Source organism: Tachyglossus aculeatus, chromosome X2 (genome assembly GCF_015852505.1).
Source record: "Tachyglossus aculeatus isolate mTacAcu1 chromosome X2, mTacAcu1.pri, whole genome shotgun sequence".
Lineage (NCBI taxonomy): Eukaryota > Metazoa > Chordata > Mammalia > Monotremata > Tachyglossidae > Tachyglossus > Tachyglossus aculeatus.
In genome coordinates this window covers 21,841,609-21,855,829 of record NC_052100.1, presented here as the reverse complement: position 1 = coordinate 21,855,829, position 14,221 = coordinate 21,841,609, and the positions used below count along the sequence as shown (strand labels likewise).

Genomic DNA, 14,221 nt, shown 5'->3' with positions numbered 1-14,221 from the left:
TTGCCCCCTCCTACCTCACCTCCCTTCTCTCCTTCTACAGCCCAGGCCGCACACTCCGCTCCTCTGCCGTGAACCTCCTCACTGTGCCTCGTTCTCGCCTGACCCGCTGTCGACCCCTGGCCCACATCCTACCTCTGGCCTGGAATGCCCTCTCTCCTCACATCCGCCAAACTAGCTCTCTTCCCCTCTTCAAAGCCCTACTGAGAGCTCACCTCCTCCAGGAGGCCTTCCCAGACTGAGCCCCCACCCTTTTCCTCTGCTCCTCCTCCCCTCCCCATTGCCCCTACTCCCTCCCTCTGCTCTACCCCCTTCCCCGCCCCACAGAACTTGTGTATGTTTGTACATATTTATTACTCTATTTATTTTATTAATGATGTGAATATATCTATAATTCTATTTATCTATTTTGATGCTATTGATGCCTGCCTACTTGTTTTGTTGTCTGTCTCCCTCTTCTAGACTGTGAGCCCATTGTTGGGTAGGGATTGTCTCTGTTTCCAAGAGCTTTGTACAGTGCTCTGCACACAGTAAGCGCTCAATAAGTACGATTGAATGAATGACGGTAGGTAAGTAGCAGATCTGGAATTAGACTTCTGATCTCCTGATTTCCACTTCCATACTTTTTCCACCAGGCTTTGCTTCCTATCAGCACATGAACTTTAAACTACATTGTTTTAGAGACTTTCAGACTTTCAAGGAATGTGCTCTATACTTTACTGGTAAAATGAAAGCGCCTAATAAGTTGGAACAATTCCTTTTTCACTGTTTTTCTGAGATGACAAATGTTACACTTAGCACAAATTGTTAAAATTGCCCAAATAGAAATGGATTTTTCCACCTTCAAATTACCTGAATATCTTTAGTATGGCTGTGCAATGGAAAAGCAATGCACAGTAAATAAGAATTTATGTCATCCTCATCTCCAACAGTATTTGCTGAACACCTTTGTAGTTCCATCCCAAAGCTAGAGCAGTGGTACAGTGTTGTGATCAAAGTAATTCTAAGTTATGGCCTCTGCCCTTCAGGTGTTTGCAATAGGCATAAAGAAAACAAAAAGGAATGCAGAGTAAGAGTACAGATAATAGACATAGTCATTAAAAAATTTCCATAAATGGAAGATAGGGGAGTATTTAATCTAGAAAGACTGCATATGAGTTTTTGGGGTTTTTTTCATAGTAGACATTTGATAGAGGAGTGGAATGAGGTAAGGCAAAGCAAGTAGGGCATCTCAGATAGGGGTATATTGAAGCCTGTGGTCGAGAGTTTCCGTTTGATATGAGCAAACAGGCAGCCACAGTGAATTTGGGTAAGTAGAATGACATGATCAGATCAATTCTTAAGAAAAATGATTGCTGCGGGTGGGTGGAAGGAGACAGACCACTTCATAATGATGAAAAATCTGGTCTTTGTTCACAGGAACTGAGGAATGTCATGGGGTTGTTATTACTTTAAAGAAGTAGAAATAAGATAGCCATATTGGTACCAAACCAAATTTTTATGTGCTTGGTCTTTTTCCTTGCTAGAGAAATGAAGTAGACCTGTATGTCATGATAGCAAAATGCCTTGCTGAAATGACCGACGCTGAGGTTAATCGGATTTTCCAGATTACCAAGGTAATGATTTCTGAGCCTTATTTTCATGATTCCATTTTCACTCCTTTGGTAAATATTCAGTATGATGGAGACAGGATGGTGTTGCATCTTTGGCTGGAGCCACAAGTCTAGTTGTAGAGCTCTCTTTTAAATTTTCCAGCTGTAATTAACAACTAAATATAATAATAATAATGTTGGTATTTGTTAAGCGCTTACTATGTGCCAAGCACTGTTCTAAGCACTGAGGTAGATACAAGGTGATTAGGTTGTCCCACTTGGGGCTCACAGTCTTGATCCCCATTTTACAGATGAGGTAACTGAGGCACAGAGAAGTTAAGTGACTTGCCCAAAGTCACACAGCAGACAAGTGGTGGAGCCGGGATTAGAACCCACGACCTCTGACTCCCAAGCCCAGACTCTTGCCACCGAGCCATGCTGCTTCTCATCTATAACACCCAAACAGGTGTTTAGGTCTAGCAGTGAAATAGAAATCAACCTTCGTTTTAATTTTATAATAATAATAATAATAATAGCATTTGTTAAGCGCTTACTATGTGCTGAGCACTGTTCTAAGCGCTGGGGGGGTACAAGGTGATCAGCTTGTACCACATGGGGCTCACAGTCTTAATCCCCATTTTACAGATGAGGCAACTGAGGCACAGAGAAGTTAAGTGACTTGCCCAAAGTCACACAGCTGACAAGTGGCGGAGCCAGGATTAGAACCCATGACCTCTGACTTGCAAGCCTGTGCTCTTTCCACTGAGCCACGCTGCTTCTCTTTATCTGGATTTATCTGGATTTAGCTTGGCCCTGTAAGCACAGGGAGTCACTTAGGCCAATTTAATAGTGTTTGAATAATTTGCCTTTTTTAGAGCAACGTAGAGAAGACTGTCTTTGTCCGAGTATATTTAATCTCTCAAGGTCGATTTTCCTTGATGTGTTTGAATAATGTAATTGATGCTGTTGTTGAGTGTGACCAGAGAGAAACAGTTGCCTGGATAATATTGCACAGTTTCTACCATGCACGAATTGTAAGCCATCCAAATACAGGTAAGAGACCATTGACATGTCCGTCTTCTCTTTCTGGGTTTACATGATTACCATTTTCGGACTTCAGACATCCCGCGAAGCGTTGCATTAGAGACTTGATTAGTTCTCCTCATACATTTGAGATGTTCTGGCTTGCTTTGTGAAGTGTCTTGGGTAGATTTCTTTGCCCTAAATGAGAAGCACAACCAATTGAAATGAGAGCCACTTCTGTTAATGGCAAATTTTTATTTGCTGGAGATAAGGTTCTTTGTGTTTTGGAAAATTTGCTGAGTGCTTTCTCTGTCAGACCTACTGCTAATTTTCAGCCTTTCAAGGCTATGATCATATTTAATTCTTGCAAACATGAAAATGATGAGCATTTTAGCAAGCAAAGGGGCATGGAAGGTCCAATTAAATTAACTTTTCTATTTGAAGTCATCGCTTTTAAAGCCAGATCACTATGTCGATATGGCAGTATTAATTTCCTGGGGGTGGTAATATTTAAAATTATGTGGAATATAATACCTGTACTGCTTTGGTTATAACCTGACATTATTTTTTTTAAAAAAGTTACCTGATCCAGGAGTCAAAGTTAGGGGCAAATGGCCACAATTTTTTTCTTAGACTTGTACTGTCTTGCAGAGAGGCCAGTAGCTTCATTTCTTCTTTAGTGTAAAGGTGATTGAAAAAATTGATTAGAAAACAGAAGTGAGCCCAGTTGTCCTTCAATCAGTCATCCATTGATAGCAAAATAGCTTGTTAGTATGGGAGAAGTATCTTTTGGTGCCACGTGATGGTCTTTCAAGCCAGCCTTACATATAAGAGGTGGAGCGGGAAATAATCTCAGAAATTGCTAGAACAGGTAGAAATTCAGTCCTGAGGACCCACTCCCCAAGAAAAGCTAATCTGTTTCAAATATTCATTCATTCAGTCGTATTTATTGAGCACTTACCATGTGCAAAGCACTGTACTAAGTGCTTGGGAGAGTACAGTATATCAATAAACAGACACATTCCCTGCCCACAATGATCTTACAGTCTAGAGGGGAGAGATAGACATTAATATAATTATATATAATAGTAATATAATTATAGAGAAGCAGCATGGCTTAGTGGAAAGAGCACGGGCTTGGAAGTCAGAGGTCATGGGTTCTAATCCTGGCTCTACCACTTACCAACTGTGTGACTTTGGGCAAGTCATATAACTTCTCTGTGCCTCAGTTACCTCATCTGTAAAATGGGGATTAACACTGTGAGCCCCACGTGGGACAACCTGATGACCTTGTATCTACCCCAGGTTTAGAACAGTGCTTGGCATATAGTAAGCGCTTAACGAATACCCTCATTATTATTATTATTATTATTATTATTATTATTATTATAAATAAATTACACTTATGTACAAAAGTGCTGTGAGGCAATAGCAAGGCTTACCATACCAGAAGCTGAACCAGGGCCACAAGATCCTTAACTCTCAGCTCCACCTAGAACGCAGCCAGTCTCAGGGGAGGATTGGAAATCAGTCAATCAATCATATTCATTGAGTGCTTACTGTGTGCAAAGCACTGTACTAAGCACTTGGGGGAGTACAATATAACAGAAATGGTAGACAGGTTCCCTGCCCCCAGGGAGCTTTCCATCTAGAAAAGAAGAGGAGGTTAGTTTATTGACGAGGTGAGACCCCATAATCATTTTAAGTTAATTGGACCAAGCAACCCTTAGGACAGGACATAGGAGAAACGGTTCTCCGGGTTGAGGTCCAGTGGCTAAGATCTCTGGAGAGCCATGCTCCCGCCCAAGTCAGGAAAGGCGGTCATATAGATCAGCAGCAGTTTCACCCTGGCATCTGAAAATCGGGAGAGAAGGATTTGTAACGAGTGAACTTGAAAACCATGATTCCCTGAGAGGCTGAGGAGATGGACTAGAGGAACATAAGCACCGTGTTAGTGGAAAGGGTTCAGGGGAGGGGAACATGTTAAGAGTCAGTCATTCATTCATATTTATTGAGTGCTTACTGTGTGCAGAGTACTGTACTAAGCGCTTGGGAGAGTACAGTATAGCAATAAAAGAGACACATTCCCTGCCTACAATTAGCTTACAGTCTAGAGGACAGGAAAAAACATTTTTCAGATTCTTATATACCTCTTACCTAATTGACTCATTAAAATATTTTCTATTCCTCTGTTAAAAACCCACTTAGAGGTCTAACTTGCATGTCTGCATTTGAAAGCATGGCTTGGGTGGCACCCGGATGGTAGAGGAACACTTTTGTCCGGAAAGCTGAGGAAAGGGCTTGTTGATAGGACACCTTTGAACTCCCAGTTGATAGCCTGGCTGTTCAGGGGTGTTTTTCTGAACACCAAGGCGTTGGGGATTGGGATTTGCTAGGTAGAGATCCCCAGTTCTCACCCATTTCTGGAAAGGAAAAATCGGGGAACTTCTGGGCACTGTCAGCCATCCGAACCCTCCTACAGTGGTTCTGGGGGCTATTTTGACCAGAAGAGGAGCTAAAGGAGGCCCCTATCCACCACACTCAGTCACAGGGTACCATCAAGTGTGTGAATTGTTTGACAGAGTTCTAATCACGTGTTCTCTTAGGTGGCTGCAACTGATCTAATTTTTCAAAGAAAGTAGTTATCCTGTTTTTGGTGTAAGTAACCTTTCTTGTCTTTTCAGGAGTGTTGAAGAGACTGGAGTGGATGCTGGAACTAATGGGGATTATTAGAAGTGTTGCTTACCAGTCAAAACCTGTTCAGAATGTGACTCTTGAAGAGGTACGATCTGGAGAAGTAATTGTAGTTTACCATATAAAGGCTTCCATTTGTACTCGATCAAAGAACATGTCATACCTCAGGGTTTTATTTTCTGCCTTCCTATTTTGATTTATTGAAATAAAGCCATAATTTTGCCACCTTAAAGGAAAATAGCTATTCATCCCATAATTGAAATCAGTGTTTTGCAAATAAAGCTAGGAAGTTTTGTTTCCTATTTTAGGCAAGCAAGACCCAAATAACAGTGGGAACTATATTTTAGTTTATGCAACTTAATGATTATGAATGTCTGTGACCAAAAATTAAGACAATTTTCTCACCCCTCATCCCATTACACTACCAGATAAAATTGTCTTTTCATTTTGCCAAGTTTCACTGGGTCCTGTTTAATGGGAAAGTGGAAATCAAGTGGCCTGAGAAAGCATCTGAACCTGTGCTCAGGTTTTGTGTGTGTGTGTATTTTGAGAGAGAACTGGAATTACAGAGAGTGGATTCTATCACTGGTCTGACCTTTTTGTCTAAAGATCTGCTGGATAAAGAGCAAGCCCTAGAATAATAATAATGGTATCAAGTGCTTCCTGTATGCCCAGCACTGTACTGGGGTAGATACAAGCTAATCAGATTGGGCACGGGGCTCACAGTCTAAATAGGAGGAGAAAAGAAGTGTTCAATTTGGTTAACTTTGAAGTAGAGAACAGTAAAAGCTCCCTTAGTACAATTTCAGAAGACACAAATTCACCAAGGCACACTATATATGTATACACACAAACACACATATATGTATTGGGCAAGTAATAATTATGGCATTTATTAAATGCCTACTAGGTGCTACATACTAGGGGTAGATATTAGATTATACACAGTCCCTGTCCCCACACGGGGTTCACGCTCTATCTTATCCACATTTTATAGATGAGGAAATTGAGGTCTAAAAAGGTTAAGTGACTTACCCAAGGTCAGTGGGCAGATGTAGCATGAGAAAGTTCCCAGTCAAATCAATATAGCTCTTACCTTAAAGTCTCAAGCAAGAGAATATGAAAAGTGTTGGAAAACCATTTGAAAGGATTGCTAAAGGAAATAAGCATGCTAATAATCAGCACATGGGCCTGCAGTGCTCTTTGTAAATGGTCTAGGCTTCTGGCAAATCCTGCCATTTCTAGCTCTTATTATCCTTGTTGTTATTGTATTTGTTATGTGCTTAATATATGTCCAGTACTATTCAAAGCACTGGGGTAGATACAAGATAATCGGGGTAGAGACAGGTCCTGTCCCGCATGGGACTCAGGGTCTAAGGAGGAGTTGTGGGTGATGGATTTGATGGCTGAAATTCCATCTGTTCAGCAGGGGTGTTGGAAGATAGGAAAGTAGTTCACTATTCAGACCTACTCAGCAGCAGAATTTCTCAAAGATGTCAGGCAAGGGAGAGAACACATGTAAGGGAGTTGGAAGAAGATGTAAGGAGATAAATCGTGGAAAAGAAATTACGCTTCCAACCTCTCTTTCCTCCCTACATTTTAAGTATTGTTCTCAAACACTTCTCCAAAATGTATTTTTTATGTGAAAAATCAGACTTTCAGGACACAACCCCCCCAAACCCTTGATCTTGTTCTCAAGATTCCAGCTACCTGTTGACTCAATGACCCAGTGCTTCAGAGTAAGGACTTGCATGTCTGCTATTAAGACTAGTCAAATCAAAATCAGAGAACTTTGTTTTCTTTCTTGGGCTGTCTGCCTGTCTGTCTCTCTCTCTCTCTCTCTCTCTCTCTCTCTCTCTCTCTCTCTCTCTGTTCTCCCAAATAGAAGTAGTGTGCCTAATGGATAGAGCACGGATCTGAGAGTCAGAAGGACCTGGGTTCTAATCCCAGCTCCGCCACTTGTGTACTGTGTGACCTTGGACAAGTCACTTCACTACTCTGCCTCAGTTACCTCATCTGTAAAATGGGGATAAAGAACTGTGAGCCCCCATGTGGGACATGGACTGTGTCCAACCTGATTAGCTTATATCTACACCAGTGATTAGTACAGTGCTTGGCACATACCATGTAACAAATACGATTTTTTTTAAAAAAGCAATTTCATAAGAAATGGCATTCTTCAAAACGGTAGCTCAGGATTAACATATGGCTAGAATGAAAATTAATTTTTCTTTAAACTTTGGGATAGTGTAATGACCCTGTGTTGAAATGTGTTTTATTTAGCAGTGCTTCACTGAGGCCAGTGACTACATTTTCCTTCTTCAAAAGGAAATTGCTCCCTCCTTTTAAATCTTAAAAAGACTTTTAGAGTACATCTAAACCTTCTTTGAGTGAGCTGTGAAAATCCAGGTCACTGTTCACTTTGATCACTTCCCTGGAGGTGGGTGTTATCTATGTACACAAAAATGTAACGCATATGCACGCTTGCTGAAATGTGTGACCACACTCATTTCTGTTTCCTGTTTAGGCTGTTGACTTCCTGTTCCAGATCTTTGCTGCTTTGGTGGTTGCCTGGGGTGACCATGCTACTCCACTTCTCCTTGGCTTCAGTGCTAGTTGGTTATCTTGGCATAAGGACCGTGGGGAAAGTAGCTTGGCAGCATGTTCTCCCAACTATCTTGGCCAGAGTCCACTCAACAGGCTCACCTTGAAAGAGACTCTCACCCTCCTTCCCAACAGTATGCACCTTTTACTTGCCAAAGAGCCGTGGAAAGAGCAAACACCAAAGGTAAAGTTGCACATCACTTGCTTCAGTATGAGAAACGTGATCATCTTTCCCCTTTGGATAATATGGAATCTTGGCTTCTGAGTATTTGGATAATCAAAATTTAGATAGAAAAGTTTAAAAATAAGCTCCTAATTTCTGCCACACACTTTCAAAAATAGTAAAAATGTAATAGAAACATCATTATCAATATTTATTGAGCATCAATGTACAGAGCACTGTACTAGGTCCTTGGGAGTACATAATAAAAAAAAGACTTGCTCCCTGCCTTTGAATAGTTTACATTCTAATAATGAAGGAGCAGTAATATTAATAGTATTAGTAGTAATAATATTTATTAAGCAGTTACTGTGTGCAGCCCCCTGCACTGAGCACTGGAAAGGAATACCTGGGTGGGAATTAGACACAGTCTCTGGCCCTCAAGTGGCTCAAGTTGGATTTTGGAGGTGAGGAGGAGATATAGGGAACTGGAGACAGATACATCAGGAACGATGATACTATAAAACACTAAAACAGCATAAAAGACAAATACACAAAATTAACAAAAAATTAGCAGGGTGCTGTGGCTAGAAGAGCAGAATTTCAGGCTCCTCATTGGCTTAAAGTCCAAGGCACCCACGTAGCCACAGTGACCACCACAGCAGCCTCCAGTCTTCCTGAGGTTTTGTAATAATCATAATCAATCAATCAATTGTATTTATTGAGCGCTTACTGTGTGCAGCGCACTGTACTAAGCGCTTGGGAAGTACAAGTTGGCAACATATAGAGACAGTCCCTACCCAACAGTGGGCTCACAGTCTAAAATGGGGAGACAGAGAACAAAACCAAACATACTAACAAAATAAAATAGAATAGATATGTACAAGTAAAATAAAGTAATAAATATGTACAAACATATCAATCAATCATATTTATTGAGCGCTTACTATGTGCAGAGCACTGTACTAAGTGCTTGGGAAGTACAAATTGGCAACATATAGAGACAGTCCCTACCCAACATTGGGCTCACAGTCTAAAAGGGGGAGACAGAGAACAAAACCAAACATACTAACAAAATAAAATAAATAGAATAGATATGTACAAGTAAAATAAATAAATAGAGTAATAAATATGTACAAACATATATACATATATACAGGTGCTGTGGGGAAGGGAAGGAGGTAAGATGGGGGGGATGGAGAGGGGGACGAGGGGGAGAGGAAGGAAGGGGCTCAGTCTGGGAAGGCCTCCTGGAGGAGGTGAGCTCTCAGCAGCACCTTGAAGGGAGGAAGAGAGCTAGCTTGGCGGATGGGCAGAGGGAGGGCATTCCAGGCCCGGGGGATGACGTGGGCCGGGGGTCGATGGCGGGACAGGCGAGAACGAGGTACAGTGAGGAGATTAATAATAATTGTGGTATTTGTTAAGCGCTTATGTGTCAGACACTGAAGTGAATACAAGTAAAACGGCAGCCCTGTCCCACCTGCGGCTCATGGTCTCAATCCACATTTTACAAATGAGGTGACTGAGACCCAGAGAAGTGAAGTGACTTGCCCAAGGTCACACAGCAGACATGTGGCGGAGCCGGGATTAGAATCCAGGCTCCCAGGTCCATGCTCTATACACTTCACCATGTTGTGGGTGCTTTTTTCTTTCCTGCCGGAATGGTGGCAAGCAGAATGGGATGGAGTCAGTGAAGTGGGGCACTGCGAATGTGCAGCAGCTTTTATCCCTATTGCTCAGCGTACACAGAGCGTGTCAGGAGCAGGGGCTCTGGGCGGCACAAAGGGAAGGCAGCAGGGTTCCTGGTGGATATGCTTGAGTGTGATTGAAAGAGGCAGAGGGCTCTCAGCTACAGCTTTAATACCTGCAGCCTGGTGTTCACAGAACATGATGGGAGCAGGCATCCTGTTTGGCGGGAGGGAAGGCAGAAATTACCAATTGCTTCACTCAGCCACATTGGAGAGCAGTCAGGCACAGGTATTCAGTCGTTCATTCAATTCAGTCGTATTTATTAAGTGCTTACTGTGTGCAGAGCACTGTAGTCTGAATGCAGAGCACTGTACTAAGCACTTGGGAAAGTACAGTACAACAATAAAACCGACACATTCCCTGCCCACAGTGAGCTCACAGTCTAGAGGGAAAATCTGTGGGGAGCAATAGGCTGTAGGGATGCATCCCTTTTTTTTTTTTTCCATCTGTTTGCAAATGTAAGGTGAGACTTTCCTATGTACAAAGGCTCTAAGTACCCTTGGATAGCCTAGGCTATTATGGGATTCATCACATGACCAAGGAATGTCGTTCCCACACAGTCCAGTAAGTAGGGCCACCTTATTTCAGTAGATTGAATTCACCTGATCAATTCGCTCAAGATGGCAAATACCTATGCTGACATTTTAATTAGTGACCAAATCCAGGATTTGGACTGTGAGAGCTGTTATGTGTGAGAAGTCCTTGTACCTCACACTCTCAAATTGGCTTGAGACTTTAGTCCCCTGCTCTAATTTTCTTTCTGGCCTTAATTTACCAAAAAAGAAAAAAAAAAGATTGTTGAGGAGGGCAGACCCCTGGAGGATTTCATTTACCAATAGTAAACATGAGCATTGGACACTCACAAGCCAAAATCAGGACTTTGATTTGAGGAACATTTTCTCAGATGAGAAGAATATTTCTCAGATGGAAAGCAAAATGGCATAGTTGATGGAACATGGGCTTGGGAGCTAGAAGGACCTGGCTTTTAATCCTGGCTCTGCCAATTGTCTGCTTTGTGACCTTGGGCAAGTCACTTTACTTCTCTGTGCCTCAGTTACCTCATCTATAAAAATGGGGATTAAGACTGTGAGCTCCATGAGGGACATGGACTATGTCCAACCTGATTAACTTGTATCTACCCCAGCTCATAGTACAGTGCCTGGCACATAGTAAGTGCTTAACAAATCCATTTAAAAAAAAATTCTCTCACTTGCAGCACTCTGACAGTACTCAATTTTCTACCTTATTTTCCAGATTGCTGTAAGACTTGTCTGAAATTTCTTAGTGCTGTAAAAATGCTAAATGCTGGGACAGTTCAGCCAAAAATGTTTGGGATATAATGCAGAAAGCATTTTCACTGATATTTTTCATTTTCTTTTTAGTTCATTGATTGGCTATTCAGTATCTTGGAAAGCCCTAAAGAAGCACTCTCAGCAAGTACCAGAGATATTTTGAAAGGTAATTTTATTTCTGCTTTCTCTACAACCCGGTAGGAAAATATGATATTGTGAAAGATGGAACACAGCTAGAAGAACTCATGTTCACTTTGCAGTAGGGAAGGATTCTTCTTGTATTTCCATGTGTAGCTTTTTGATCCAGGAATGGAGGTTTAAAAGGGGATCTATGCCTATTATACACCTTCATTATCTGCGGTAATGGAGGCTACACAAATCTTATTTCTGAAGAGCGTAAAATCATCATGAGTGCCAGCTCAATGATGGGTGGGGGGGCCACTGCGTCAACAGAAGAGACACATTGTGAGGGTGAAACTGATGACTTGGGTCCCCTCAGCGTATCGGGTAGGGAAGGGGATGGGCATTTGGAACAAGGAGCCTTGAAGAAATTGTCAAGGCTGATACCACTGACTGAATTGGGCAACAGATCCAATTAATAGTGCAATTCTAAAATCTAACCACCTCCAGATCTCTGAGCCATGCACTGGAGGCTTGAGTGGCAGGTGACTTTTCGGTCAGAGATAGGTTAAGGAGAAATCCAACTCATAGAGGTTGAGAGCCAGAATTAGGGATAAAGATAATCTACAGGATTATTTTTCTGCTTAGAAACCATGGATTATATAACAGAGTTGATAGATACGTTCCCTGACCACAGTGAGTTTACAGTCTAGAAGAGCAGAGTTCTTCCCCATTCTCTCCCACTCCACCCCAGCTCGCTCACTTGGTGCTTCTCTTGCCAACCCACTCACTGTGCCTCATTCTCGTCTCTCTCGATGACAGCCTGTTGCTCACGCCCTCCCTTCGGGTTAGAACTCTTTCCCCCTACACATCCAACTGACCTCTACTCTCCCCACCTTCCAAGCTCTTCTGAAATTACATCTCCTCCACAAAGCCTTCCCTGTTCCATCTATCCCCCACCCTATTCCCCCCTCTACTGCAACTTTCACACCTCTGCATCACCTAAGCACTTGGGTTCCCCCACGTACCCTGATCCCATAGCACTTACGTATATATCTTTAAACTCTAGTTTTCCCCTACCTGTAATTTATTTTAGTGGCTGTCTCTACCACTCAAATGTAAGGTCTTTGAAGGCAGGGCTCACATCCACTAATTCAGTTGCACTCCCCTGAGTGCTTAGTGCAGTGATCTACACAGAGTATGTGTTCAATAAATACTCTTCAGTGATTGCTTCTAGCTTTTGTGGTAGTACCTGTTTTTCCACATCATTCCTTAGGTTTAGTAATATGGTTTTGTTCTTCATTTCTGTAGCCACACTTCTGACCCTGAGATTTCTACCCGAGTTTAAGAGGAAAGTAGTATGGACCAGGGTATGTGGTTGGTAGCCACTTTTCAGCATCTCATCGGACAGAGAAAAAGCCACAAATTCAGAAGAAATTCTTCAAACCAGGTGTTCATATTATCATAAATGTAATGGCAAAGATATATAACTAATTGGCTGGCTGGGCAGCACATGTAGAAGCAAATTTTGGACTGAAATAGTAACTTGAATTCTCTTTATTGTATAGTTTGGGTAAGCTGCATGGTCTTCTTGTAGTCAAAGGCCTTACAATATCTCCGGCACATAACCAAAGTAAAAGAATCTTGCAAATGAGTTGCGTGTAATTGTGTTCATTTAAGGACAAAAGACAAGTTTATTTTTCCCCTTATCACCATGCAGCCTAGTAGCATTTTTGAATGACAGTAGGTGGTGGTAAATACAAGAAGTTACCCATTTTTTCTTTTTTTAACCTTTCTGTTAGTACCCTCTTTCAATGATATATGCATATCTATATACACACACACATATATGCACACACATGTTTGTTGGAAGTTACAAAGTGATATTTTTGAAAATGAGGGACCCACATGCAGATTTCCTGTTTTTTAACCACCTCAGCCTTACCATCCTTGTGTTTTATTCTAAGATTGTGAGCCCCTGGTGGGCCAGGGATCATGTCTAACTCTCACTTGTGTATCTTTCCCCCCAGTGCATAGTACAGAACTCTACACACAGTAGTTGTTTAATAAATACATTGCTATTACTACTACTATTACTCCTCCTCCTACTATGTTGCCGACTTGTACTTCCCAAGCACTTAGTACAGTGCTTTGCACACAGTAAGCGCTCAATAAATATGAATGAATGAATGAATGAGCATCCTTTGTATTAAAAATGACACTTTTGAAGATGTTGGTAGGAGTGGCAGAGATGACAAATGGTTGAACTTCAGTCCTTTTTACTCTGTCCCTAGGATAACAACTGAACTTGCTGTGAGCAGGGCTTGTCACTGTTTGCAACTCAATCTCTCTACCTCATGGGGTGCATCTTATCTTACTCAAAAAAAAGAAACAAACAAAAACCCTTGCTGAATTTTCTGTCACTGTGGTCTGAATGTAACTTCCCAGTACTCAACTACTCTCAAAGAGCGTACTGCCTAGTGATGCGCTTCAGGCTGTGACTTTGTTCTTTCCCAGTTTATTTCCCGAAAAATACATCCCTTAAAATGACTTCAAAACCTGTGTTTATATATGAAGTGTGCTCCATATAGACTGTGAGCCCACTGTTGGGTAGGGACTGTCTCTATATGTTGCCAACTTGTACTTCCCAAGTGCTTAGTACAGTGCTCTGCACACAGTAAGCGCTCAATAAATACGATTGATTGATATATAGCATATCTTCACTTTGGCACAGCGTTTAGCTACTACATAGGCTTAGAACAGTGCTTGGCACATAGTAAGCGCTTAACAAATACCATCATTATTATAGGCTAAACATAGCAATTCTTTGGGGTTCTTTTCAGAATTTTGTACTGTATATATTTGTAGGGTTGAATTATGGTATTTCAAAGGGTGTCTTCAGAGTTTGTCCCAATTGATTGGGCCATTTTACCTTATTTGACAAAGATATTAAACTACTGCAGAAGGAAACCCTACAATACGCTTTCTAT

The 14,221-nt window shown here is 41.6% G+C and overlaps 1 protein-coding gene across 2 annotated transcripts in view; it reads left to right on the top strand.

Moving 5' to 3' along the window:
- Window positions 1-12,885, top strand: part of FOCAD (focadhesin) — a 197,111-nt gene extending 184,226 nt beyond the window's left edge. The window contains exons 39-44 of one of the 2 annotated variants that reach the window (XM_038770570.1): window positions 1,524-1,613; window positions 2,465-2,642; window positions 5,297-5,394; window positions 7,834-8,094; window positions 11,202-11,277; window positions 12,543-12,885. In XM_038770570.1, the coding sequence (XP_038626498.1) occupies window positions 1,524-1,613; window positions 2,465-2,642; window positions 5,297-5,394; window positions 7,834-8,094; window positions 11,202-11,277; window positions 12,543-12,616 (777 nt within the window). In that variant the 3' untranslated portion in view covers window positions 12,617-12,885. Of the gene's footprint in view, window positions 1-1,523; window positions 1,614-2,464; window positions 2,643-5,296; window positions 5,395-7,833; window positions 8,095-11,201; window positions 11,278-12,542 lie in introns of those variants that run through there. The other variant, XM_038770571.1, reaches the window with a different exon arrangement.
- The last annotated feature ends 1,336 nt before the right edge of the window (window positions 12,886-14,221 follow it).